The following is a 24,871-nucleotide window of genomic DNA, read 5'->3' on the forward strand; positions in this document are numbered from 1 at the left end:
CGTTTATGGTTTCCTAATATGGCAAACCTAACAACAGAACTAGTGTGATGCATGTTATTAACTTGTTCACATTTACACACACACACACACACACAAATGTACCTGGCCCTCAAGGAAAAACTTTGCAAACAGTTTGTAACGCTCAAGGCCCTCTGGGTAATCCATCTCAACGGCGGGAAGTTTCCAACTGACTCTGACTGCGGAGAGAGAGAGAGAGAGAGACACACCCACATCATGTGACTGGTACTACACACACACACCGCGAGACAATGGTGCGGTTCACTCTGAACTCTGTCCTCTTACAGAAGGTGCTCTGCTGTTGACACTTCACTCGGCCAATCAGTGGGCAGTACCAGGGGGCGGGGCTTTCCTCCGGGACGCTGAAGTGACAGTATTGTGGGAGGAGCCTAGGAATCCACTCCGCCTGAATGGCACAGACGCCTGCGACAAACAAAACACTCGACATATAATTGATGTATATGTAGATTGAGTTGTCACAATTCTGAAAGATTTTTTTTAATTCAATTTTAAAAAAAATTTCCTTCAAATTGAACATTTTTTAGTAAACATTTTAGTAAATATTATGTAGAATAAATATAATTGTATTGTATGTGCTTTATAAAGCTATTGTTATGTATGTGTCATTTACTATCTTTAAATTAATGTGAAATTAAATTAACTTATGTTCACCAAGGCTGCATTTATTTAATCAAATATACAGTAAAAATAGAAACATATTGTAACAATTTTAAATAACAGCTCAAGAAACAGTTCTGCTGCTATTTTAGTGGAAACTGTTGCATTTCTTTTTCATGATTTTCAGGATAAATTCAATATCTATCTATATCAGCCAATCATTAGAGTCAAGGTTTCTTCTGACTAAAGTATTTTCATATTTAAATATTTACAATTGAATATAAACTTTTAAAATATTTCTATTTTTGGTCAACTGAGAGTCCAAGTCCACTTTCCATTCACATGGCTTTGAAACCCAGACTATATGAATATCATATTATAGTACTAAATATGATATACTATATATAAATATCATATTGATAGTAGGGCTGTCAAACGATTAATCGCGATTAATCGCATCCAAAATAAAAGTTTGTTTTTACATAATATATGTGTGTGTACGGTGTATAATTATTTTCTATATATAAATACACACACATGCATGTATATATTTAAGAAATATTTGCATGTATATACTGTGTATATATATTTATATTATATATAAATATTTTATATATAAATAACACATTTTTCTTAAATATATATGCATGCGTGTGTATTTATATATAGAAAATAATTATACTCCATACACACACATATATTATGTAAACACAAACTTTTATTTTGGATGCGATTAATCGTTTGACAGCCCTAATATATAGTAATAAAAAAAAAACTATAAATAAATTATTATTAACTATTAACTTAATTACTAACATTAAAATACATATAAAAGTTCAAAGTTCATGTCAACAAGCTAATCCCAATGAGATTTTCCACTTTGTTTCCGACTGTTTTTGAGAGAAAACCTTGATTGAGTGCATTTGAAGGACAGTGTATAGAAGTGACATATAAACACAGACCTTTCATGTACATCTTGGTGGTCTCCATGACTTCCTGGTAAACAACAAACTCTGGAAGTGTCTTATGAAGGGCAGATGATGGGTGGATAAACACTGGATCGTCCAACAGAGGAGTCTGGAACACACACACATATGCATATAGATCTTTCTATCACTGTGAAATCAGAAGCGAACTGATTTTTTAAGGCACCTTGTAGCCGTTCCTCCACTTGGGGTCGAGCAGTTCCTCGGCCTGCACTCGTCTGGCGATGTGATCTCCTAAACCTGCCAATACGATCTGCCGTAAAAACGTCACCTGTGACTCTGTCGGAGGAGCCATCTTATTATCCATGTATACGCCAGCGTCGGCGCACACGGCATTCACTGAGAGACAGAGAGAGATGCTTAAATCAAACGCACAAGAAACAGCAGGCAAAGACACAAATAACAAAATGCATGTGTATTCTGTATATGTACCTGCATTGGTCAGTTGTCCTCGTAGTCTTCGGATTTCCAGCATTGCTTTGAACCGAAGCCCATTTTCCTCACAGAACTGACGAGTGCAGCCAGCAAACTCACAAGCGCCGACCGCCCCTAAACACCAATCAACACACGCCATTTACACAAACCAGACAATTCAATGGCAGAACAAAACAGAAAGCAACTGAAACATGCATAGAAGAGATTGTGGCATTATATATATTTGGCTTTGTTTTTTTTAAGCTGCAGTCCGTAGTTTTTCCTCTTTGTCGCCATCTCTGTTCGAAATCTGCAATTGCAGTTATTCTCGGAATTGACCCTTCGCTAAGCCCCGCCCTCCTTAGTTACTGTTGCTACGCCTGACAAGCTTTCGCGCCTGGCACGTCTATTACAGTACGTATGCACTGGTGTCAGACATTCCCAAGGAGATCATTAGTCATTTTTGGCGAACAGGTGAAATATCTGAGAGAGCAAGACAAAAGGGACTGCAGTATGCATTCGAGGGATATATCCACGACATAATATGCAACCGATTAGAGAATAATTTAATAAAAATTGAAGCTAAAGCCTATAGGTCCGAGCGCAACCAGCAGCCGCCTCATACGCTGACCATTCAAATGGGAAACACACAAATTGAGGAACAGCTATGTTCATGCACAGCAGGGTGAGTGAAATTTGAAAATAATCTTATAATTATAAATCAAACAGCTTATCCATAAATCTTGTGGAATAAACACAAGACATTAGCTTGACGACTTTACAATGATAACATTCACCCGCTTATATTTTTAGCGCGGCAGGCTAATGCTCACACGTTGTGGAGCAAACGTAGGTGTTTTTGTTAATCCTGTCGACATTTAGTTGTGAATGGGACGATGTTGAATGGCAAAATGGTCAAATGTTGAATGGCAAAACGGCATTTACACAACAACGGCATTTTTGGGGCCTGAAAACTTTTGAAAACGTGTTTCAAAGTGCAAGTTTTTGAAAACGATACTGTTATTGCCTTCGTGTAAACTACAAAAACACAAATTTGTGCAAATGGTGATGTAATGCGCATTACGTGTTCAGTCTATAGACCAATTTCGAGCCGACGTCACGGCGATAGCTGGTGGCAAATCAAAGGGAAAACTGGAGGCGGCCAATACAAACCAGCACAGATTCGGCTACATAATAAGGAGCTTAAATTATTATTATTGTTATTAAATGTCATCTTGTTGTGTTGTTGGCTGCAAGATTTGACGGAGTACAGGCATAATGTTTTCTAAATGATTGTGATTATTTGTGAATCATCTATGATTGTATACACTGTTTTGATTGATTGTGACTAGACTTTTTAAAGAAGCTGGTAAGAAAGGGTAATCAAATACATAGTTAAAAAATGAATATGCTGTATCTGGAATTTTTATTTCTAGAAAATATTCACATCATTAAAATTGCACCGTAATGTCACTCTTTACATTGTCGTCTTCTGGCCTTGGCACTGGCTAGGCAGAAGTGTGGATCGTAGGCTACCACACAAGTCTTGTACGTGACCATTTAGTACAGTTATAGGCATCTAAATATGTATATGCCCTCAGTTTCTCTTCATGCTCAGTTTCTCTATCGGGTAGGTGTAGAAGTCAGGCCACTCAACCGGAGGTAGCGTTAACGTTAATCCTGTCAGATCGTCCATTCATTGACTGAGCGTGTACGGGTCAGCCAATCTGGGATGTCCGTTAAAATTAACTTTTGCAAATAACAATCGCGGTCCTGGACAGTGAGTGAGCTTGCACATTAAGATAAAATTGGATTTTCTCCAGTCATTATTAAAAAACAAGCTAACAAAACTTGCAAACTAACGTTAGTGAAGCGGCCAGAGGGATCGTTCTGCCACCACCTAAGCTCCGCCCACAAAAAATGTCACCATGTTTACCAACTGAAAAGGGGACTATAGAGGCATGTAGTGTTTCTTTACAAAGTGATATCGCCATCTACTGGCCTGGCAGCAGAATACAGAATTTTAAACGAATTTTAGTCGTTTTCACGGATGCGTGTAAACCAGGATCGCTTTGATGCCTTCAAAGTTTGTCGTCATCTGTACGTGAAAAATGCGAAGGAAAAACGCTTCTGTTTGTAGCACATCGTTGTCATGTAAACGTACCCTAAATTAAAATGAAACAAAAGCTAATATTATATAATAATAAAATCGCACTGCCAGAGCAAAGGTTTCTCACATTAGACCTGAATGTCTGAACTTTTGACATCAACATTCAAATCCAAAGTTAGTAAAATCAAAGCCATACCCAGCAGAACCATCAGATCTCCCAGCTGCAGTGCCTGTCCTTGTCCGGCCCATAACCTCCTCATCTGAACAGATCTGGCTTTTTTCCCTGCCATCTTAGTGCTCTCCTCCTCGCTGCCCGCAGGCCTGATGAACCAGAGAAAGACAGGACGTGAGCGCTACCGTTCCCTAATGCCTCTTCTGGACCACAGAGACAAAAGTGAAGTGTGTGACCTGTCATAATCCTCAAAGATCTCTCTGACGGTCATGGCGGCCACTATGGTGATGACATACGGCATACAGCCCTGCTGACGGCCCAGCGCTAGCATCTTAGCGTAACGTGGTGCTACGGGGAACGCGGCCATTGCACGACCCAGAGGAGTTATGGGACATGATAGACGTGCCCTCTCTATCGCGCCCAAACTAAACACACACACAGAGAGAGAAACAGGTTAAGAAAGAATATTCATTTTATAATTACATTTTTTTTCAGCAACATTATAATGCTACCGTTATATGGTGATGATCTATTACCATATATAATAGATCATTACTATTTGTGATCACCTTTAACAGCCATTTTTGCTTACACAGTAATGTAAAATTTTATAATAATTACTTAAATTCTATAGCTTGATATTACAGATAAATTATAGCTGACTGTCAGTCATTTTTTATTATTTTATGGGACCTATAGTTCATGTGAACTATTTTTATCACATTAAAATAAATATTTAAGTTTTTTTAATTATGAAATATTTTGTCATCTTAAGTGATTCAATAATAGTTGATGACCCTTTTGCAATAATATGCAAATATGTGCTACTTTTCACATTAATAATTACAACAAATGAATTATAACTTCATAAACGTGAATTTATATTACAGTATTATATATATTACAGTATTATATATATATATATATATATATATATATATATATATATATATATATATATATATATATATATATATATATATATATTAGGGCTGTCAAACGATTAATCGCGATTAATCGCATCCAAAATAAAAGTTTGTTTTTACATAATACATGTGCGTGTACGGTGTATAATTATTTTCTATGTATAAATACACACACATGCATATATATATAAGAGGAATATTTGCATGTATATACTGTGTATATATATATTTATATTATATATAATTTATATTATATATAAATATTTTATATATAAATAACACATTTTTCTTAAATATATATGCATGTGTGTGTATTTATATATAGAAAATAATTATACTCCATACACACACATATATTATGTAAACACAAACTTTTATTTTGGATGCGATTAATCGTTAATTAATTAATAATTAATCGTTTGACAGCCCTAATATATATATGTATGAAGAGTTCAGATGCAAAAGCCTCTAAGTGCCATCTGGAAATTTCTTCTAGAATGGCCATTTTTCTCAAGCTCATATATTTAAGTTCCATAATTTCACTTAAATGACAATTAATAGGTAATTTTCATAGCCATTTTAGTGAAATTACTGAACTTAAATATAGGAGCTTGAGAAAAATGACCATTCTAGAAGAAAATTTCAGATGGCACTTAGAGGCTTTTGCATCTGAACTCTTCGCATATATATATATATATAGTTTCTATTGCTTAATCTAATAGTGAATCAAATTGTAAATAAATCGAATGGTTAAATTTTCAATTTAATATTATTTGAGAAAATATGATTCCCATTTCCCAGTGATATTACAGTTGATTATCAGAGGATTATTTTTCATTACCATTTTATGAGACCTACGGTTCATATTCATGTGTTTATGAACTATTTTGTTCCATGAACACTTGACAAATGAAAAAAAATGTAAATTAAATAATAAATAAACATGACAGTGATTTTTTGTCAAATATGCAAACATGTTCATATTTAATAAAACAATGTACATATTTTATCCTTTTGTGTTCTCACATATTTACACAGAAAGGCTGTGACATTTATGAGTTTGTATCACTTTTGCAAACGTGTGCATATTACATTTTTTTAAACTAACTGGGTATTTTAATACACCAATGTATAATTTTAATAAAAGCAAACGTGGCTGTTGAAATTTCCTTTTGAAATCTATCAGTTCGACTTGGAGGAAAGAGTGATGTATGAATGAGAGCGAGCGTACCGGCCGTGTCGAGGCGGTTCCTCCAGCGCTCCCAGTGAGATCAGAAGCTGCTCGGCAGCGATCAGCGCCTCGGATGAGGGAGGAGTGGGGAACGGGAAGTTCACAACCTAAACCCACATACAAAACACATAAACAAGAGGAAACCACAACCTGTCATGCTGGGATATAACAGTTCATGTGTGATTTTTATCGCATGATGAAAGGAAACCTTCTCAATGTTGAGATCTTTCATCTGAAGGACGAGGTCATCGACGGGACGCCGCGTGATTTCAGCCTCCGAAAACAAACCGAAATCCCCAAACACAGCAGACGAGTAGAGCCTGTGCATACACACACGAATATTATGTTAAAGTTCACCCAAACATGAAGATTCTGTCAGTAATTACTCTCCCTCATGCTGTTCAAACCCTGTAAGACTTTGTTCATCTTCAGAACACAAATTAAGATATTTTTACAAATTAAGATATCACTCCTTCATAGGCTTCTATGTAATCGATATCTGCCATCCCAGAAAAGTGAGTAAATACATCGTTAAAATAGTCCAAGTGACTACAGTGGCTCAACCTTAAGTTTATCAAGCGACGAGAATACTTTTTGTGCGCAAAAAATAACGTCTTTATTCAACTATTTATTTTCTTCTGTGTGTTTCTCTGAGTGAGTTCACGTAGTGTAACAGCGCAGCGCTTCTGGGTTGTACGTCAGAACGGAGGCTCACTATTGGCCGTCGCTGGTCGTGTGTGTGATGCTGGCCAATAGTGAGCCTTCGTTCTGACGTACAACCCAGAAGCGCTGCGCTATTACACTACGTGAACTCACTCAGAGAAACACACAGAAGAAAATAAATAGTTGAATAAAGACGTTATTTTTTGCGCACAAAAAGTATTCTCGTCGCTTGATAAACTTAAAGGGACACTCCACCCATTTGCATTAAGCTTTGCATTGTTAGAAACCCAGTCATACTATTGAATGGTCGTGCAACACTCTCTCATTTTCCCCTGAGACGGGAGAAATCCGTTATTTACCTTTTACACTTCCTCCTACAATGACGCAAAAATCGTCATTTTGCGTCATTGTAGGAGGAAGTGTAAGAGGGGGGGATTTCTGTTGAGACTACAAGCACTAGTTCCTCATCTTTCCCAGGGGGCGGGACCCGCTCACGCTACAGACCTATTACAGATCAGTGGGTGGGACTTTACTCTCTGAAACTGAAAGCAATATCCTCCATCTTGTTTGAAGCTAAGCTAACAGGCGCTGTGGAGACAGATGTAAAGTTATGACAATAGCGGAGGAGAGTGCTCAATATGATATAGAAGAAGAGGATTTCGGAAGTCTGATGTTTGTGGCTACCTTTACAAGCCGCATTATAGCGAAGAGCAGCCGAGGCAGAAGACCTGCCTGCCGCGGACGAGGAGCCCGGACTGGCTCGAGTTAGGGCGGACTGGTGGCGCCGGTGATCTCACTATGCAACTCATAGACTGTAAGATGCAACTACGAACACAGAGATAGAGTCCGTCTGCGGCAAAGAATTTCAACGATGACAATTTCTCCTGGACGAAATCTCTGAATCAGACGAGGACACGGACGTTTGTGTTGAGAACTATCCTAGTTTCGCACCGCATATGTTCTGACTGAACATCCAGGTACCATGCAATAATTCACCTTTTCGAAAGAAATACAAACGAGGAGTAATGCACTATATGAGTTCGCCAACTGACTAGACATTTTGTGTGAATGTGAAATGAATTTCAAGCTCTGGTAGTAGATAGCCTTGTAGACGGAAGAGTGATTTCTCTTATAGGCAGATATGCGCTTTCTGGATTAGTGGGAGTGGCTTGCGGAGCTGTGCAATGTGGTGCATTGTGGGAGTTGTTGTCTTTCATACAAATGCGTCCTGAAGTTATTTTTTGTCTTTCCTCGGTCACGAAGGCACCAAATTCAAAATTTATTTTACATTTCGACTACATATATGACCCACTTTAAATAAAAAACAATGTTCAAATGGGTGGAATGCCCCTTTAAGGTTGAGCCACTGTAGTCACTTGGACTATTTTAACGATGTCTTTACTAACTTTTCTGGGATGGCAGATATCGATGGTCAAATTCTGACCTATAGCAGTGGCCCGGCTCCGTTCTGCCCGCCCTTCCTGCCCTCTGATTGGCTGAAGCCTGTGAGATCCAAGTGACCTTAAAGGCGGAGACGCCTGTCACTCTGTCGTAGAATCTCTTCTTCACACGACCGCAGTCCACAACATACTTGACGCCGGGGATCGTCAGAGACGTCTCAGCAACATTAGTCGCGACGACACACAGACGCGCTCCGGCGGGAGGAGGATGGAAAACCTGAACACACACAGATGAGATGAATAATACAAACAGTGATTCTACAACTGAGAAAATCTTGTCTAAGAAAAATGTCTAAGGATTGAAGTCAATTCACGGCTACTAGATTTGGAAGCATTGTAACATCGTTCGTCCATTCATTTCAGAGCATAATTATTAAAATGATTACCGTTCACAAAAATGAGTAACACCACAAACAACGAAATATCTTACATGTTCAGAATCTGTAATCATTGTGAAAAATAACTTCAAACAGCAAAAATAGTTAAAAAGTTCTTGGTTATTATTGGAAAAGAAATATGATCAAATTAAATGTATGGATGAAATGTAGAACAGATATAAAAACTGTATATATAAATAAATGTATATTATATAAATAAATGTATATTTTTTTATATATATATATAAAATGTAAAACATGATTTCTATACAAGTAAAATTAATATAATAATTATAATAAATTACAATAATTAGGTATAGGATTTTATCATCTAGTTTTTCATGATCTACAAACATTAAACACTATTATTAAATTATTAATTATTAATGAATTACAAATTATATACATTTATATTATAGTGTTATATAGTTTATATTGCTTAATGTAAATCAAATTAAATAAATCAAAACTAAATAAATAAATCAAATAAAGATTTTTTCTGTTATTTTAGCCAAATCAAATTTCTTTACATTTAAATGCAAAAGTATGGCTGCGGATATTGAGTTTTTCATGAAACACAGAGATTAAAAGCTTTTCAATATTATAAATTATTTATATATTTTCAGTATATATATTTTTAACAAATAAAAATAAATGAATTTATATTATAGTATTATATAGTCTATTGCTATATCGTATAGTAAATCAAGTATATCTCCATGCATTTCTAAAAAAAAAAATGTTTTTCAATGAAAAGTGAAAAATGCTTGTCCAATTATTGTGTTATTCGAGGACACTGAAGTAAGAGAACGGAGAGATACCTTTGCCTGCTGCTCGGGTGCCAACAGAGAGTAGAGAGGAAGCACGTAGAGCGGGATCGACGGATCCGCCTTCTCTTCTGACCACAGGAAACCACACACACACACACACACACATACATACACATTAATGCATATATAGTCAAACACAGATTAAACACACCTGCATATATACAAGACTCTCTAACCCTGATCGCTGTCTGGATGATCACCCAGCTCCAGCTCAAGGTCTGAACCCTCATCATCATCTTCATCAATGCCGGCCTGACGATCCTCATCCCCCTCGTCCACAGGCAGAACAGAGTAACTGTCCAGATTAATCCTCGGGAGGGACTGAGACAGAGATTGAGGCAGTGTTGAGAATATAGCCTATGCTAGCACACTTCTTACTGCACCAAATATACTGTATAATGCATAATACTTCGTCTGTGAGACAACAGTATGTGAAACAGTGTGTGACAATAAGTGTTTCAACTAGTAGTAGTTACACATTCTCTTTTAAATTCAAGTGTTCTGCTATCATATCAACAGGAAAATGAGCAGTTTCTTTTACAGCATTTATTAATCGTTGTTAAATGTTATATCATAAAAAAATACAATTGTTCATTATTTGTTAATGTAAGTTTACAGTGCATTAACTTTTATTAACAAATACTGATACCAGAACTTAAAAAAAAAAAATATATATATATATTTATATAGTAAATATTGAAATTAATATTAGCTGTAGAAGTATTTTTCATATTTCGTTTATGATAGTGATCATACCACATTCTTTTTCTTTGCTCTTTTTGACTTCTTCAGGTCGTCTGTTTCCATTGAATCTGAAAAAGACACAAAGTTTCTAATGTTGGGAAGGCTGCTCATCTACTAAGGAGATTTTCTCTAAACTTTAAGATACAAAAAGACAACGTAAAGTGTTTTAGTTCACGCTACTCCCCAATACTGTCATTTATTTTAGTTAAAGTGCCCCTATTTGGCTATTTTAAAGGTTCCTTGTTTTATTTTGAAGGTCTCCAACAGTAGGTTTACCAGCATCCAAGGTCAAAAACCACTTTAATTTTCTTATAACATACATTGCAGCATCAGCTCTTTTCTCAGTGTCTGAAACAGTTCAATCAAGAATTCAGTCTCTGTAAACCCCGCCTTTATGAGATCCTGCTCTGCTCTGATTGGTCAGATGGCCCAGTCTGTTGTGATTGGTCGACCACCTGAAGCGCGTGTTGTAAACCAAGCGCTCATTACCATATCTGAATTTCAGCTCTGGATCTTCCTCCGCACTTGATACACATTGATGCGAACGGTAACGGGTTTGATAGTTTCAATACAAGCCCTTATCCTGTGGAAGTGCAAGCAAAGTGGATTTGCTCAAACATTTCGACAACATGAACCAAACTCTTACAGTCTCAGCGACAACTAAAGTGTTTTAGGGCGGGTCAAAGTAGATAATGTTCACAGGCAGCCAATGAAGACCATAGGCTGGCATTATGCTAATTTGTTCCATAGTTAAGTAGGTATGTAACAGGAAGTGAGACTGGAAGTGATTCTTTCTTTTATTCTTTTAATAACTTTATTATCATGCACTTTGATCTCTGAAACTTTGCAGAACTTTACATAAACAATCAGCTTTATTACACACTACAGGAAAGTTAATACCCCTAAAAGCATAATAGAGGCACTTTAAGCATAATGTGTGTGTGTGTGTACCTGTGTGCTCTCGGTTGGGTCTGTAAGGGAAAGCCTTCCTCAGTCTGCGACACACAGAATGGACCTCCGCTTGACCCGTCAGAAACACCAGAATACCACCTACGACAACACACACACACGTGTTCAGACATTGCATATTCATTAATCTGTGCATATAGTTAAGATTTTAGTTTTGCACATATGTGTGTTTAACCAACCTGGCGGCAGCATACGATGAATCTTGCAGATCTTCCGGAAAGCTTCTCCGGTGTAGTTGTCCATTTGTGTGCGTTTATTGAAATGTACCGTGACCGCAAACTGACGGGCCTCCACCTAGAGACACACACAGTGTTAAAACAGGCATATGCTGGACAAAAGTATTTTTCTTGATTATAACATGAAGTAATTTGTATCTAGAAGTCTTAAAAACACAGAAAGCTCCTCTAACGGTGGTATTTGGTTCCCACTAGTACTTGGATATTGTTGGGAATCAAATTCAAGGAATGTTTTTTTAATAACAATAAAATAACATTCCCAGAACATTTTTTCGAGACAACCTTAAAATAACTTCTACAGAACCCGAACCATAATGGTTATTTTAGTTGCTGTTTTTTTTTAACAAATAATGAAATTTTCTAGACAGTTTCAGAGAGGATTTTCTGCAACAACCCTAATGACAACTTATGCTGAACTTTCTCTGTTGGTTATTTTCAATTAAGAACATTGCAAATGTTTTTGTGTGCTGACCTACAGAACGCTTTCTAATGCAGAAGAAACAAATGCACACAGGTTTCTAATGACTCGAGGGTGCGTGAATAATCACAGAATTTAATAATCAATCTGCAGAATTACACGACCAGCACAACAGCATTTAATAAAGTGTAGAAAATTAGTTCACGGTTATATTGATCAGGGGCCGTATTCACAAAGCATTTTATCTTACCACTAGGAGTACTCCTAAATCGCACTAAAAGATTTTAGCTAGGAGTTTTCTCTTAAAAGTTATTCACAACGCCTTTCAGACCTACTCTTAGTAAAGAAAAATGACAACTCCTAAACTAAGAGTGAGTCTTCGTTGCTATGGATGACGTCATTACTCGTGCACGAGCTTGACTGAAGTGACCACCTTGATTGGCTGATGATTGTAACGCGGGAATGATTCAAACACCGCCCCTACGATGATGAGTGACAGGTGACAGGTCTGAGAATGCGTGCGCTACACTAGTACTGCGAAGGACGGAAGATGATGAATAACTGAATAAATAGCCTAAATGAATAAAGAGTAAGGCAAAACAAATAGCCTATAGCCTAATGAAACATATGGATTGATGCAATATCTTTGCAACATTATTGAATTAATCTGTCACTATATGCCTCTGCCTACGTTTGCAAAGAGAAGAACATTTTAATTTGATTCACAATGAAACGTTACAATTAGTTTACATGCAATGAGTAGCCTAGTTTTGGTTGTTGTTGGTGGCGTTATTGCATCTCTAGTTATGCCTACAATGCAGAATTGTTCCCTCACGATTGGAAGCTCCTGTAGCCGCCACATACGCATTTCAAAACATCGCAGCGTGAAATGCCACAAAAAGCGGTTTGTGAATAGGTCTTAGTGAGTTAGGAGTCCTCTCGACTTCTTTTAAGCTGTCCCAGGCTTAGGTGCTACTTTTAGGGCTAAAATGCTTCGTGAATTACTGTGTTTTACTAATTTAAAAAAATTAGGAGTCCTAAAGTTAGGAGTGACACGCCCATTATTTTTAGGAGTTGCTCCTAAATTCGCCAGTTAGGAGCTACTTTTAGCCTTAAAATTCTTTGTGAATACGGCCCCAGATAAAAGCAACTTTGTAGCTGAAAGTATTAAAGCGCAGTGTGAAAAGCATGCATAAACTGCCCTATTATTCATCTGACATCTGATAATGACTATAGAAACATGACACCTTGATGACCGGAGGAGGAGAGCGGAAGAGCCTCTTGTTCTCAGTGAAGTCCTCTATACGCAGCGTCGCGGACATGATGATCAGCTTCATGGGTAAACCTTTCTGTGAATCACAGATCGCATTACACACACGCCCAACACACAGCTTTACCCTGAACATCACACACGTTCACGCGTGTTACCTTGTTGCGGAGGGGGACGATGCGCGACAGGAGGCCGATGAGGATATCTGTGTACACACTGCGCTCATGAGCTTCATCTATGATGACCACACTGTATTTCTGCAGCAGGAAGTCCTGAAAAACACACATCATGACATGGATAGGAGGAAGAGGAAGGAGAGGAAGGAGATGCATCATGTTCAAACTGATTTAGTTCTATAGTACATTTAATACGGAGGTTTTTGCTTTATTACTTGATAAACAAACCAATCATAGAGGTTTAGCTGAAACATACACACCTAAGGTCATTTTCATGAGCAATACTTGACATTTGACCTCTGGTGAAATCTAAACACTGACTATATCAGGATTGTTAGCAAAATCTTTGGAGAACATCCAGGGGACATCCTTTTTGCAACAAAAAAAAACTAAACAAAAAAAAAAGTCTAGTCTATACAGTATACACTTTACAATATTATACTTAGGCAGGTTGAGTATAATATAGTAAAGCTTTAAAAAAACAAAAACAATACATAGTATGCATCATATAATATCTGTGTGGTGCATGTTTGCCCATATGGATTACCTTCTGAATTTCTTTCAGCAGAACGCCATCTGTCATAAACTTGATCTTCGTGTCTTCTGTCACATTCCCTTCATACCTGATCTGATAAGACACCACCCTGAACACACACACACACACACTTATTTCAGTTAAAGCTGCTCACACTTCATGCAGGATGTTTGTTAAAGGTCTAAAAATAACCGCACACAAATGCAACAGTACAGTGGGCTTCACAGAGCGGCTTAAAGTCAACATGAGATTCATTTTAAACCTTACAATTGCCTACATAACAATCTGGATGCAAAAAGATAAATCCTGTCGTTATACACTATCGTTCAAAAGTTTAAGGACAGTATTTTTCTTTAAATATATATTTTTTAAAATACATTTAAAATGTTACAAAAGATTCTATTTCAAATAATTCTTTGATCAAAGAATCCTGAAAACAAATGAATCATGGTTTCCACAAAAATATGAAGCAGCACAACTGTCTTTAACACTGATAATAATCAGAAATGTTTCTTGAGCAGCAAATCATCATATTAGCATGATTTCTGAAGGATCATGTGACACTGAAGACTGGAGTAATGATGCTGAAAATTCAGCTTCAATAAATAAATTACATTTTAAAATGTGTTAAAATACAAAAGAGTTATTTTAAATTTACATTAAGTTTGACAAATCTAAATATTTACAGTGTCACTTTAGGTTGATGATGACTATTATAATTACTACTACTACAACTATGAATGATAATAATAATAATTAAAGCTGCAAGCAGCATTTATCGGGGTTCAAGCAATTAAGGCCTTTAAGGCCTTAAAGCACAAAAGCATCAAAAGTTATTAAGTTTTATTTAGCAAGCATGTAACCACTGACATAATAGATGGAAAACACCATTTACAGCCAATACAGGCAATGTACCATAGGAAATACAAGCTTTTAAAGCTGTTTAACAGTTATAGCGCCACCTATCGTCCAATCTACATCAAATTTTGCATGCTTGTTAATGATGTTATGTTACATATGCTCACCAATTTTTGTGAAGTTCTGAGTTTTCATTTAGGATTTATAGGCTTTTTAGTGTATTTTGCCACGCCCATTTTCTAAATGACCCTGTTACAGCCACCCAAATGCAGATAATTATTGATCTAGAGAGTCCAGAGAATTGTCCTAGACTGGTTTGGTTCCGATCGGGCGAAAAACCAGGGACTAGTTCGCAAAAGTAGGTTTTGGACAAAATTCGACATAGCAGAAAATTTTCCCTGCTTAAATCAAAATCGGAGATAGCCATTTTGTCCGCCTTGAGCCAAGGATTCCAACGATATAAGACACTTGATCCTGGGACAAACGGTCTAAGAGTTATGAGCAATTTTGAACTTTTGGTTGCTGTAGCGCCACCTATGGGCCAATCGGGGTCATACTCTGATAGGTTGTCCCCAAATTGAGGCCTACCATCTGGCCAGGTTTCAAGTCTCTAGGCCTTACGGTTTGGCCTGCATGATGCGTTTTACAAATCCTTACAATTACAATAGGGTTTCAGCATTTCATGCTTGAACCCCTAATAATAATCTGCATATATTTAGTCTGATCATATATTTGATAATATAGGCATTTGCTAGAGTTTTATGAAAGCAATAAGCTACTCGAGGCTGCTCGGTTCAGGGATTTTAATGTGCCCAACATCACGGAACTGATGTCATACCGGCTGGGTAAATTCATCTCAGTGGCGACGCGCTGAGACATGCTGATCGCCGCCACTCTCCTGGGCTCCGTCACCGCAATGATGCCAGCGGAGCTGAGGAACAGAGGGATGAACCGTGAGAGGCAGACGACTCAGATGACACACACACATCGGCTCGCCGGTTCCCATGTTACCTGGCGTATCCCGCCTCATACAGGAACTGAGGAACCTGAGTGGTTTTCCCACTCCCCGTCTCTCCACACAGCACCACACACTCGTTTTCCCTCACCGCTTCCATGATCACCTGCTCCTCCGCCAGGATCGGCAGCCTGAGACGAGCCTCCTGCAATTCACACGAAGAGTTACACACACACACACACTCCGAAACAAGAGCCAAATGCAAGTAAAAACCAGAATAGACAGGTAAGTTAATTAACAAAATTAGTCAAAATATTGGTCCCACTTTATAGTGAGTGTCTTTAACTACTATTACTAACATTTAAATGAATTGTGTACATACATGTTTATATACTGTATTTTTTAATACCTGAAGGTAATTACATCTATAATTCATTTCTGCAATACATCTTTAATTGCGCCGTTGACACCTTAACCCACCCATATCACTAAACCTGTCCTCACCGTACCCATATAGCAGAACAAGCCATCTGCAATTCAACATGAACACAATAATACATTTTACCTAACAATTCATTTTTTAATGCAAGTATATAGGAGTTAGAGACACCTAATATAAAGTGTAACCAAAAACTTTATTAGGAACAGAAACATCACAGTTTAAGAGTGAATAAAGAGTCAGAACTGAATCAGATCAAAATGATTCAAATCCAAGAGAACTTCATTTTAGTTGAATCCTTTATGTATGATCAGCATTATATCCCTAATTTACATTTCAATGCATTATATGTTTCTATAAATAATTGTGGACAATGTTAAAATGCATTATAATATTTGCAGATTCATTGTTACACACAAAATTGGTTGTTTTTCATGTGTTTTGATGCATTATACTTTTTAAAGGTGTAAAGCTGAATAGATAAGTATTCTATTGTAATGCATTATAAGGCATAATTAATATATGTATATATACACATTATACAAGTATTATTAATGAATTAATACACCCAAAATTAACGCATTAAGAATCCTTGTATAATGCATTATATATATAAATGCTTAAAGTAATGTATTTATAATTAAATAAATATATTTATTGTATATTTTGCTGTTTGTTTGCTGTGTAGACCAGACTTTATGCCGATAGTCAAAGGTCTGATTACACACACACACACTTAAACGCTAGTCTAAAGTCACCATGAAATCTAAATTGACAAATCTTATTTTTTAATGGAATATTGCAGTATTTATTATCAATGATTTATATCATTTATAATAAATGCATATCATTTATTGTGCATAGCACTATTTTTTAATTCCCATGCATCGTAATCTTAAATCAAAATAACTTCCCCTCCCTCTTTCAGAGACATCTCTTCTCTTCTCTGATCTGATAGGTGGATCAACCTGTCACTCACCAATAGCAAACCACAACCATCCAACCAATTCCCCATGAACAAACACAAGCCCCGCCCTACATTTATTCTCGTTCCGGAAGGCGTTTCAATCTGATATACGTCACAATAGACAAGAAAAGACTCTCTCAACTTTTGTTTCACGCTGACTGTAAAACAATCTGGTTCTTGTACCTGAATCTCTGGAAGTCGGTCAACGGGAATAAACACGGCGGGTTTACAGTCTTCTTTCTTATGCGCTTCCTCCTTAACATCTTCTTTCTTCTCTTCTTTCACATCCGTCTCTTTCTGTTTCACCTCCTCTGTCAGCGCCTGTTGCTCTTCTGTGGGTTCTTCCTCAGGGGCTTTTTCCTCGTCTTCCTCAGATGAGTCGGATCCCTCACTATCATCCTCCTCGGATCTCTCTTTCTCCTCCTCCTCCTCCTCCTCATCATCATCCACCGCTCTCCTTCTCTTTCTGTTGGCTCCGCTCAAACTGCTGATCCTGACAGTAGATGAAACACCTTCCTGATCTTCATTCACAGATCTGCAAGCACACACACATGAAACAGAAATGACAGATTTGTCCACATCAGCTGCTCAGAAGTGGTGATAGGCTGATCTCTTACTCTTTGGCCTGGTAGAGTCTGTCTCCAGTGCCGAGTTTAGAGGTGGTGTACAGCAGTTTGAGCTCGGACTCGGGCAGCTGAACCTCAGCTAGTTTAGACAGTATCTCTGCTCTCTGTGGAGATTTTGTGAGAAACATAAAATCACTTATAAATAACAAACAGCATCCATCACAGATTCTCTCTCTCTCCTTACATGGGATTTCTTTTCTTTCTGCTCCAGAACTTTCTCCAGGTTCTTCCTCTGTTTCTTTGTCAGGGCTCTTTTCTTGGGCACGGGACGCTCCACTTTTTGTTTCTTGGTTCTGGTGGCGGGCAGAACGAGAACGTTACAGTCGTCTACTCCTTTAAGCTCGGCTCCATCTGCACAGAATCACGTTACAACACAACAACGTGTGTGAGAGAGCAGACAGACTCACTAAATATCTTTAAAAAACAAGCTCTTCAGCTGCTGTACTTTACCATCATAAAACTCTTCTATATGATTCAGTAGGCATTATAATAATCAGTCATACATCTAAACGAATAATTGGTCAAATGTAGAAACAAAAAAGCATATTACAGTATAAACAAATTCTATTCATATTATAATATTTGTTCTTTGATCTTAAAGGAATAGCAGAGGATTTTCTTTTTCCAGGTGGATCATCAAGACTATTGGTCCTCCTAAGTGTCAATCATTCTGGTGATATGTTACGTAAGGCCGTCGTACGTGCTCGTGCACACGATTCACACGATGGCGTGCGCTCAAAACACAGGTTGGGCTTCCCACTGATGCCTCAGTCGTGAAGTTTCTACTTGACAGGTAAAGTTTGGCATGCTAGTATTTGGAGAAAACCATTTAAAATCACTGCTAGTAAAAGTTAATGTAAGCTATGATTAGCTCGTGCATGCTCTCTCGTGCACACGTTTAATAGGCGTTCCCTCTCGGGAGCAGGTAGAGTGTTGCGCATGTGCATTTTTTCAAAAAGTGGAGAGGGCGGTTCTTTTCTAAAATTCGGGAAAATCCTCTGCTATACCTTTAATATAGTAACTATATCATTCATCATTATCGTCTACGTTAATGTGCTGATTCCTGCTTCCCTGTGGTCGAATTGAATTTTCACAGAGAGAAATATAATATAATACAATACATTTATTGTGTTTGAAACACACTAAAACTGAATAATAAATAATCTTAATAATGACAATAATACTTAAAATTTGTGCTTTATTTTGTGGCAAATTTTACATTTATTTTTAATGAATTGGAAGCAACAACAAAAAAATAATTTGATAAATAAATGAACAAAGCAAGCGTACATATGCATCTGTAAATATACACCAAAACTGTTTATGGGTTTTATGGGTTTCTTTGCTCTGTTAAACACAAAAGAAGATGTTAAAGAATGATGATGTTGTTGGACCCCATTGACTTCAATAGTCTGTTTTCTTCTACTATGTAAGTCAATGGGGTCCATCAACTGTCTGGTTACCAACATTCTTTAAAACATCTTCTTTTGTGTTTAACAGAGCTAAGAAACTCAGACAGGTTTGGAACAACATGAGGGCAAGTAAATGATGACAGAATTTTCATTTTTGGATGAACTATCCCTTTAAATGAACGGTTTCCACTTCTTTTTGCATCTCTAATAACACCCTGTATTGCAGATGTTATGATCAAGCATGCATCTTACCTTGTATCTCCACCTGCACATCTGTCTGTCTGTCTCCAGCAGCTTTCTGCACAGGTGTGCTCTGCTGTCTGCCTTTCCAGTTATATTTCTTTCTCAATCTGCCCATGGCAGAGCTCTACAGGCCAAACACAGAAGCTGTCAAGAACATCTTTCACAAGAAACTCTACAAGTGCCATGAAAATAAAGTCACCGTGCAAAAACACAATGGTCTATTCATTTTATTTGTGTTTTAATTTTGGGATGAAATGTGACATCGATATATATGACAGGACATGTTTTTTTGTGAGTTTCACCCCTGACAATCTCATCTTTTACCACTCATTTGAACCGACTCGAGTATTTTCTGTCATAATGTCAAATATAGCGATGATCTTATCATAACTGCTCGTGTTCTTACAGCTAGATGTTTACACTGCTAAAAAACTAAAAATTACTGACACTGGAAAAGCTCTACTTATCAAACATACACGACATTGACAAGGATCATTACGTCATTTATATGCATACAAATAATTATAACCTTTTGATCTAAATCATACAGTAACAAAATCGGAAAAACTCACGTGTCGATCTTGTAGTGATGTTGTGCAACTTTAAAATGAGACCGACGCGCTTCATCAACGATAAAAGGTTCCGGGGTTCATGTTTTCCTCCAGTCAGTGAACTTTGACTGAGAAAAACATTGAAAATATTATATTATATATTACATTTGTAAAACTTTTGTAAAGAAGAATAATTCCCTGATAGAAGAGATATGTATCTCAATCATATCTTCCTGGTTAAAAATTAAAAACTAAATAGAAGAATATTGTGCCTTGTTTGTTTGCGACAGTTAAAAAAAATTGTCATGGAGTTGGAAGCAATAAAATAAAAGGATTAAGAAAACCACACAAACAAACACACGAACCAGTGAATATGCACCAAAATTGTTTCATTTATTTGACCAGTGGATCAGTTTACAAAAGAGTGCAATTTTACAAAGACAAGTACAAAAGAGAGGGATTCATTCCTAATTTTCCTAAATTAGGGTATCTTAATTTACAGTAAATATTACATTTAGTTGTCTAAACTGCTTTAAGCATTTATTTTGTATTGCAAAATAAAGGATACAGACATTAACAGTGAGAAGAGAAAACAATAGTAAAACAAGGGGGTATATGGACATCAGAGGAGAATAAATTACACAAATCAATACAATATTACATTTTGTCAATATAAAAAATTAAAGGTTCTTTACAACAGACTCAAAGATATGATTTGTTTTAGAAACCTTTGAGTTTAAAGGTTTTGACATTTTCTTAAAGGAAGAAAAAAGGGACTTTATATCAGAGGAGAATATTCTAAAATCAGGATTACATTGAATGGCTCTGGCTTTATGAAGATGAAACTTGCCCAGAAGACAAAGTAATAATACCGTAGGCTATAATCAAGATTAACATTGTTAGAATGAAAATCTGACAAAAAAATGATAGATTCTGTCACTTGTTTTAAGCCTTTGTTATCACATGACTGGAGAAAGTATGCAACAAAAAGGCAATGGAAAGGTAGGCTAGTCTATCTTTAAAACAGTCACACTTTATGTGATCATTAAAAATGAAGTGTGCATAATGATTAGGATGAAATGAACACAGTTGTTTGCTCTTGGTCCGGTTTGTGACCGTCTCGTCCTACATGCTCCTGTCTTTTAGCATGACGTATTCGTTACTCAGGGTCGCATGGTCTTCCGGCGTGAAGGTCTCCGCAGCCGTGCGCGTGAGCCGCTCAAAGCGCCTGAGGAAGAGGATGACAGAGGCCAGCAGGAGCACCTGAACTGTGATGAAGATGAAGAGGCTGATCTGTGAGGCCAGAGCCAAATTACACGGCCAGTAACGACACGATTCCAGAAGCTCCTGTTCAACCAGATACACGACCAGGCGCCCCCGCAGGTGAGCAGGAGAACTGCAGGTAACATTCCTGGAACACATACACAGTCAACATAAGTTTCATTTCAGTTTCATTTCAGCTAACGTCCCTTACGTAGATAAAGCAAGCTTTTCGTGTGTTTTCTCAGGAGAAACATCTGAGAAGCAGGAGACTTTAAATTCACTGCAGTCTAGGAGACACCTTTTCTCAGACTGAAAAAACCAAAGCCAGAATCAAGCCAGAAGTGCCGAATGTAAGCCAGATTTGGCCCAGACTCTGTGGCTATCTGGGTACTGTTTTAGGTTTTTTTTTTTTTTCCAGTGTACTGAAGTGGAGATTTCCTGTTCAGTGTTTAAAAAAAAAAAAAAAAATATATATATATATATATATATATATATATATATATATATATATATATATATATATATATATATATATATATATATTTTTTTTTTTTTTTTTTTTTTTTTTTTTTTGACAGCCTTTAAAAATATATGCATTGCATTTGAAATTTAAAGACGTAGACAACCTAGAATAGATATAGTGAAATAAAATGTTGTTTTGCTTTCCACCAGTCTGAAATGCATAAGCATTATGGGAAGCACGCAAGCCTTTTTCAGCTGGAGACCCAAGTTTAGTCTGAAGATGAAAATGATTTGCTACTTTATTAGGGAGTAACGCAATATTGTAATGAGTAACGCTTTATTTTAAGGTGACGTGTTACACGTTACTACATGTAATTACTATAGTAATAACAGTAATTATGCATAATTACAGGTAACTAACCCTAACCAAACTCAAACCATAACTCTATAGTAAGAATATAGGTAACACTTTATTTTACAGTGACTGTTACATGTTACATGTAGTTACTATAGTAATAACTATAAATTATGCATAATTACATGCAACTAACCTAAAACCAAACCCTAACCCTATAGTAAGTACATGTAGTTAATTATTATTACTCAGTACTTAAATGTATAATTACACTGTAACTACGTCACCTTAAAATAAAGTGTAACCTTGTAACGCATTACTTTTAAAAGTAACACTGGCTGCATGCAACAATGTAAAATATGTGAAAAATAATGTTTTTGAACATCTAAGCATGAAAACCTATTCTAGTAGAGCCCAAAAACTAAAAAAATGCATAATATGGGCTCTTTAATATCTCATCTATGCACTCACCGCATGGACGCGTCATTCCTCTGTTTCAGCAGCCATCCTCGGAGATGAAGGACGCCGCAGTCACATGACCAGGGGTTTCCGTGCAGGACGGCCAGGCGCAGGGCGGGCAGCGAGTCCAGAAGGCCGCTGGGCAGAGCCGTCAGGTGGTTGTCGTTCAGGAGGAGTTCAGTGGTGTGTGGAGGGAAGGAGGAGGGCAGCGTGGCCGTGGTGAGACCGCGTTTACTGCAGTCCATCACACCGGCGTTACAGGAACACACCTGAGGACAAGCAGCCTGAGCCACCACCATCTCACTGCCCAGCAACGAGAGGAGGACCTTCAACACGAGCACTGCACACCTCATCCCAGCACACACACACACACACACACACTGCAGAGACATATCCATCCATCAATCAATCATCAGTCAATCAATCAATCAATCAATCAATCAAATCAATCACTAGCTTTATATACGCTTCGTGTCTTATTGTCAAGTCAAGTCACCTTTATTTATATAGCGCTTTTTACAATTAAATATATATATATATGTTATATATATGTTATGTATTGCAATACAGTACATAACATATATATTATATATATTTTATATATATATATATATATATATATATATATATATATATATATATATGTATTGCAATACAGATTGAAACAATCTGTATTGCAATACACATATATAATACATATGTTATGTACTGTATTGCAATACATAACATATATATATTCTGCTTTACAGAGATAACAGGAAAATAATGCAACAGAGTTTGTTTCTAGAAGAAAATAGCGTCACAATCCAGCTTAAGTTCAGTGATGGTACATTTTTGTTGTAAAAAAGTTATTAATTTAGTTCATTTATATATATAATCATTACAGTTGTCATCATATGGTGTCAATGCAGGCAGATCAATAATATTGTTGAATATTAAATGTCCCCAACTACGTAAACCAAAAGCCCAAGGCGACAGTGGCAAGGAACCAAAACTCCATCAGTGATAGAATGGAGAAAAAAAAAACTTGGGAGCGATTCATTAGTTCACGACGTGTGCAATAAATTATTTTTTGTTATCTAATGCAATGACATTCTGATATTTTTAAGTGTCCAAATATTTGCTGGTGCCATGTATGGAGTGCAAAAACTGAATAGACAGGGATGATTGAGCTTATCTGGGATTTCAGGAGGGAAAAAAGGAAGCAAAGGAAGCAGGGAAGACAAAGATAAAAAAAAAAAAAAAGTACCAGGATGATACAAACATTTCATGGTCACTGTAGAGGACAAAATACAATACTATGAATCTAATGCACAATTTTGAATTACAAAATTACAACAAAATGTAATTTATAATTGAATGTAATTAACAACTAAATATTAAAATGTTATTGGATATTGCAAAACCATGGCAATCGACATGCATAATGTTTTTGTGTTTTTTTTTATTTTTAATTAAATGATGATCATTCAGTATAATATTGTAACACCAGTGTTTTATTTTATTATTTTTTCATTATTGTTATATTTTATTCACATTAACTGTACACATTGTCTCAGCCTAACAGTGTCTTCAAGCATTTTTATATTTTATTCTTTCATTTTATGATTATGTTTTGTTATATTAAGATGTGTGCACCGGATGCTTCATTTACCAAGAAACAAGTGTGCAAGTACACTTGAAAGTTCTTTCTGATTCATTTCATTTTTAGATTTTATTTTATAAAATAAAGTAATAATAAAACTCGGTTATACATTTATCCACAATAAACGATTGGTATAAAACAGCATTTGAACATGTCTTATTTCCTTCTTATTTTATTTAAATATCTCAACAACACGTGTTTAAAACCCCTTTAGTTCACTGAGGGTCCCAATGGGTCGTGATATTGGATGAATATGTCATTACCAGCTAAATAAATCAAGAGTAAATTATATTTAAGTTAAAGAACTCATATAATTAGTTCAAATGTGAGATGAACTTAATTTTGAGTGAAGTAAAAGTAAAGTTCTTACCAGCGTGTCAGTATCAGTCTGAAGACTACAGCATCAAACACAGCTGGGTCACACTGATAAAATGACCATAATCACACACACACACACACACACACACACACACACACACACAC

The 24,871-nt window shown here is 36.6% G+C and overlaps 2 protein-coding genes across 2 annotated transcripts in view; both read right to left on the reverse strand.

The window, feature by feature from the left end:
- The window catches only part of dhx37 (DEAH (Asp-Glu-Ala-His) box polypeptide 37), a 23,163-nt gene extending 2,871 nt beyond the window's left edge, over positions 1-20,292 (reverse strand). Inside the window, exons 1-25 of the mRNA XM_079896628.1 lie at positions 20,226-20,292; positions 19,663-19,777; positions 18,183-18,349; positions 17,990-18,102; positions 17,556-17,907; positions 16,023-16,171; positions 15,850-15,942; positions 14,166-14,262; positions 13,601-13,714; positions 13,420-13,521; positions 11,698-11,812; positions 11,501-11,599; positions 10,562-10,617; positions 9,982-10,126; positions 9,797-9,873; positions 8,583-8,815; positions 6,684-6,795; positions 6,476-6,582; positions 4,555-4,743; positions 4,343-4,467; positions 2,055-2,171; positions 1,789-1,961; positions 1,599-1,713; positions 304-441; positions 103-197 (exon numbers count right to left, since the gene is read on the reverse strand). Of these exons, the coding sequence (XP_079752754.1) occupies positions 103-197; positions 304-441; positions 1,599-1,713; positions 1,789-1,961; positions 2,055-2,171; positions 4,343-4,467; positions 4,555-4,743; positions 6,476-6,582; positions 6,684-6,795; positions 8,583-8,815; positions 9,797-9,873; positions 9,982-10,126; positions 10,562-10,617; positions 11,501-11,599; positions 11,698-11,812; positions 13,420-13,521; positions 13,601-13,714; positions 14,166-14,262; positions 15,850-15,942; positions 16,023-16,171; positions 17,556-17,907; positions 17,990-18,102; positions 18,183-18,349; positions 19,663-19,768 (3,189 nt within the window). The 5' untranslated portion in view covers positions 19,769-19,777; positions 20,226-20,292. The remainder of the gene's footprint in view (positions 1-102; positions 198-303; positions 442-1,598; positions 1,714-1,788; positions 1,962-2,054; positions 2,172-4,342; positions 4,468-4,554; positions 4,744-6,475; positions 6,583-6,683; positions 6,796-8,582; positions 8,816-9,796; positions 9,874-9,981; positions 10,127-10,561; positions 10,618-11,500; positions 11,600-11,697; positions 11,813-13,419; positions 13,522-13,600; positions 13,715-14,165; positions 14,263-15,849; positions 15,943-16,022; positions 16,172-17,555; positions 17,908-17,989; positions 18,103-18,182; positions 18,350-19,662; positions 19,778-20,225) is intronic.
- A 274-nt stretch (positions 20,293-20,566) lies between these two features.
- gp1bb (glycoprotein Ib platelet subunit beta) lies at positions 20,567-24,867 on the reverse strand. Its single transcript, XM_079897723.1, has 3 exons — positions 24,759-24,867; positions 22,756-23,123; positions 20,567-21,615 (listed from the first exon to the last, which is right to left on the reverse strand). Exons 2-3 carry the CDS (start codon positions 23,094-23,096, stop codon positions 21,330-21,332), a joined length of 627 nt encoding a protein of 208 aa, XP_079753849.1. The 5' UTR covers positions 23,097-23,123; positions 24,759-24,867; the 3' UTR covers positions 20,567-21,329.
- Positions 24,868-24,871: the final 4 nt, after the last annotated feature.

This window comes from Squalius cephalus, assembly GCF_949319135.1.
Source record: "Squalius cephalus genome assembly, chromosome: 16".
NCBI classification, from domain to species: domain Eukaryota; kingdom Metazoa; phylum Chordata; class Actinopteri; order Cypriniformes; family Leuciscidae; genus Squalius; species Squalius cephalus.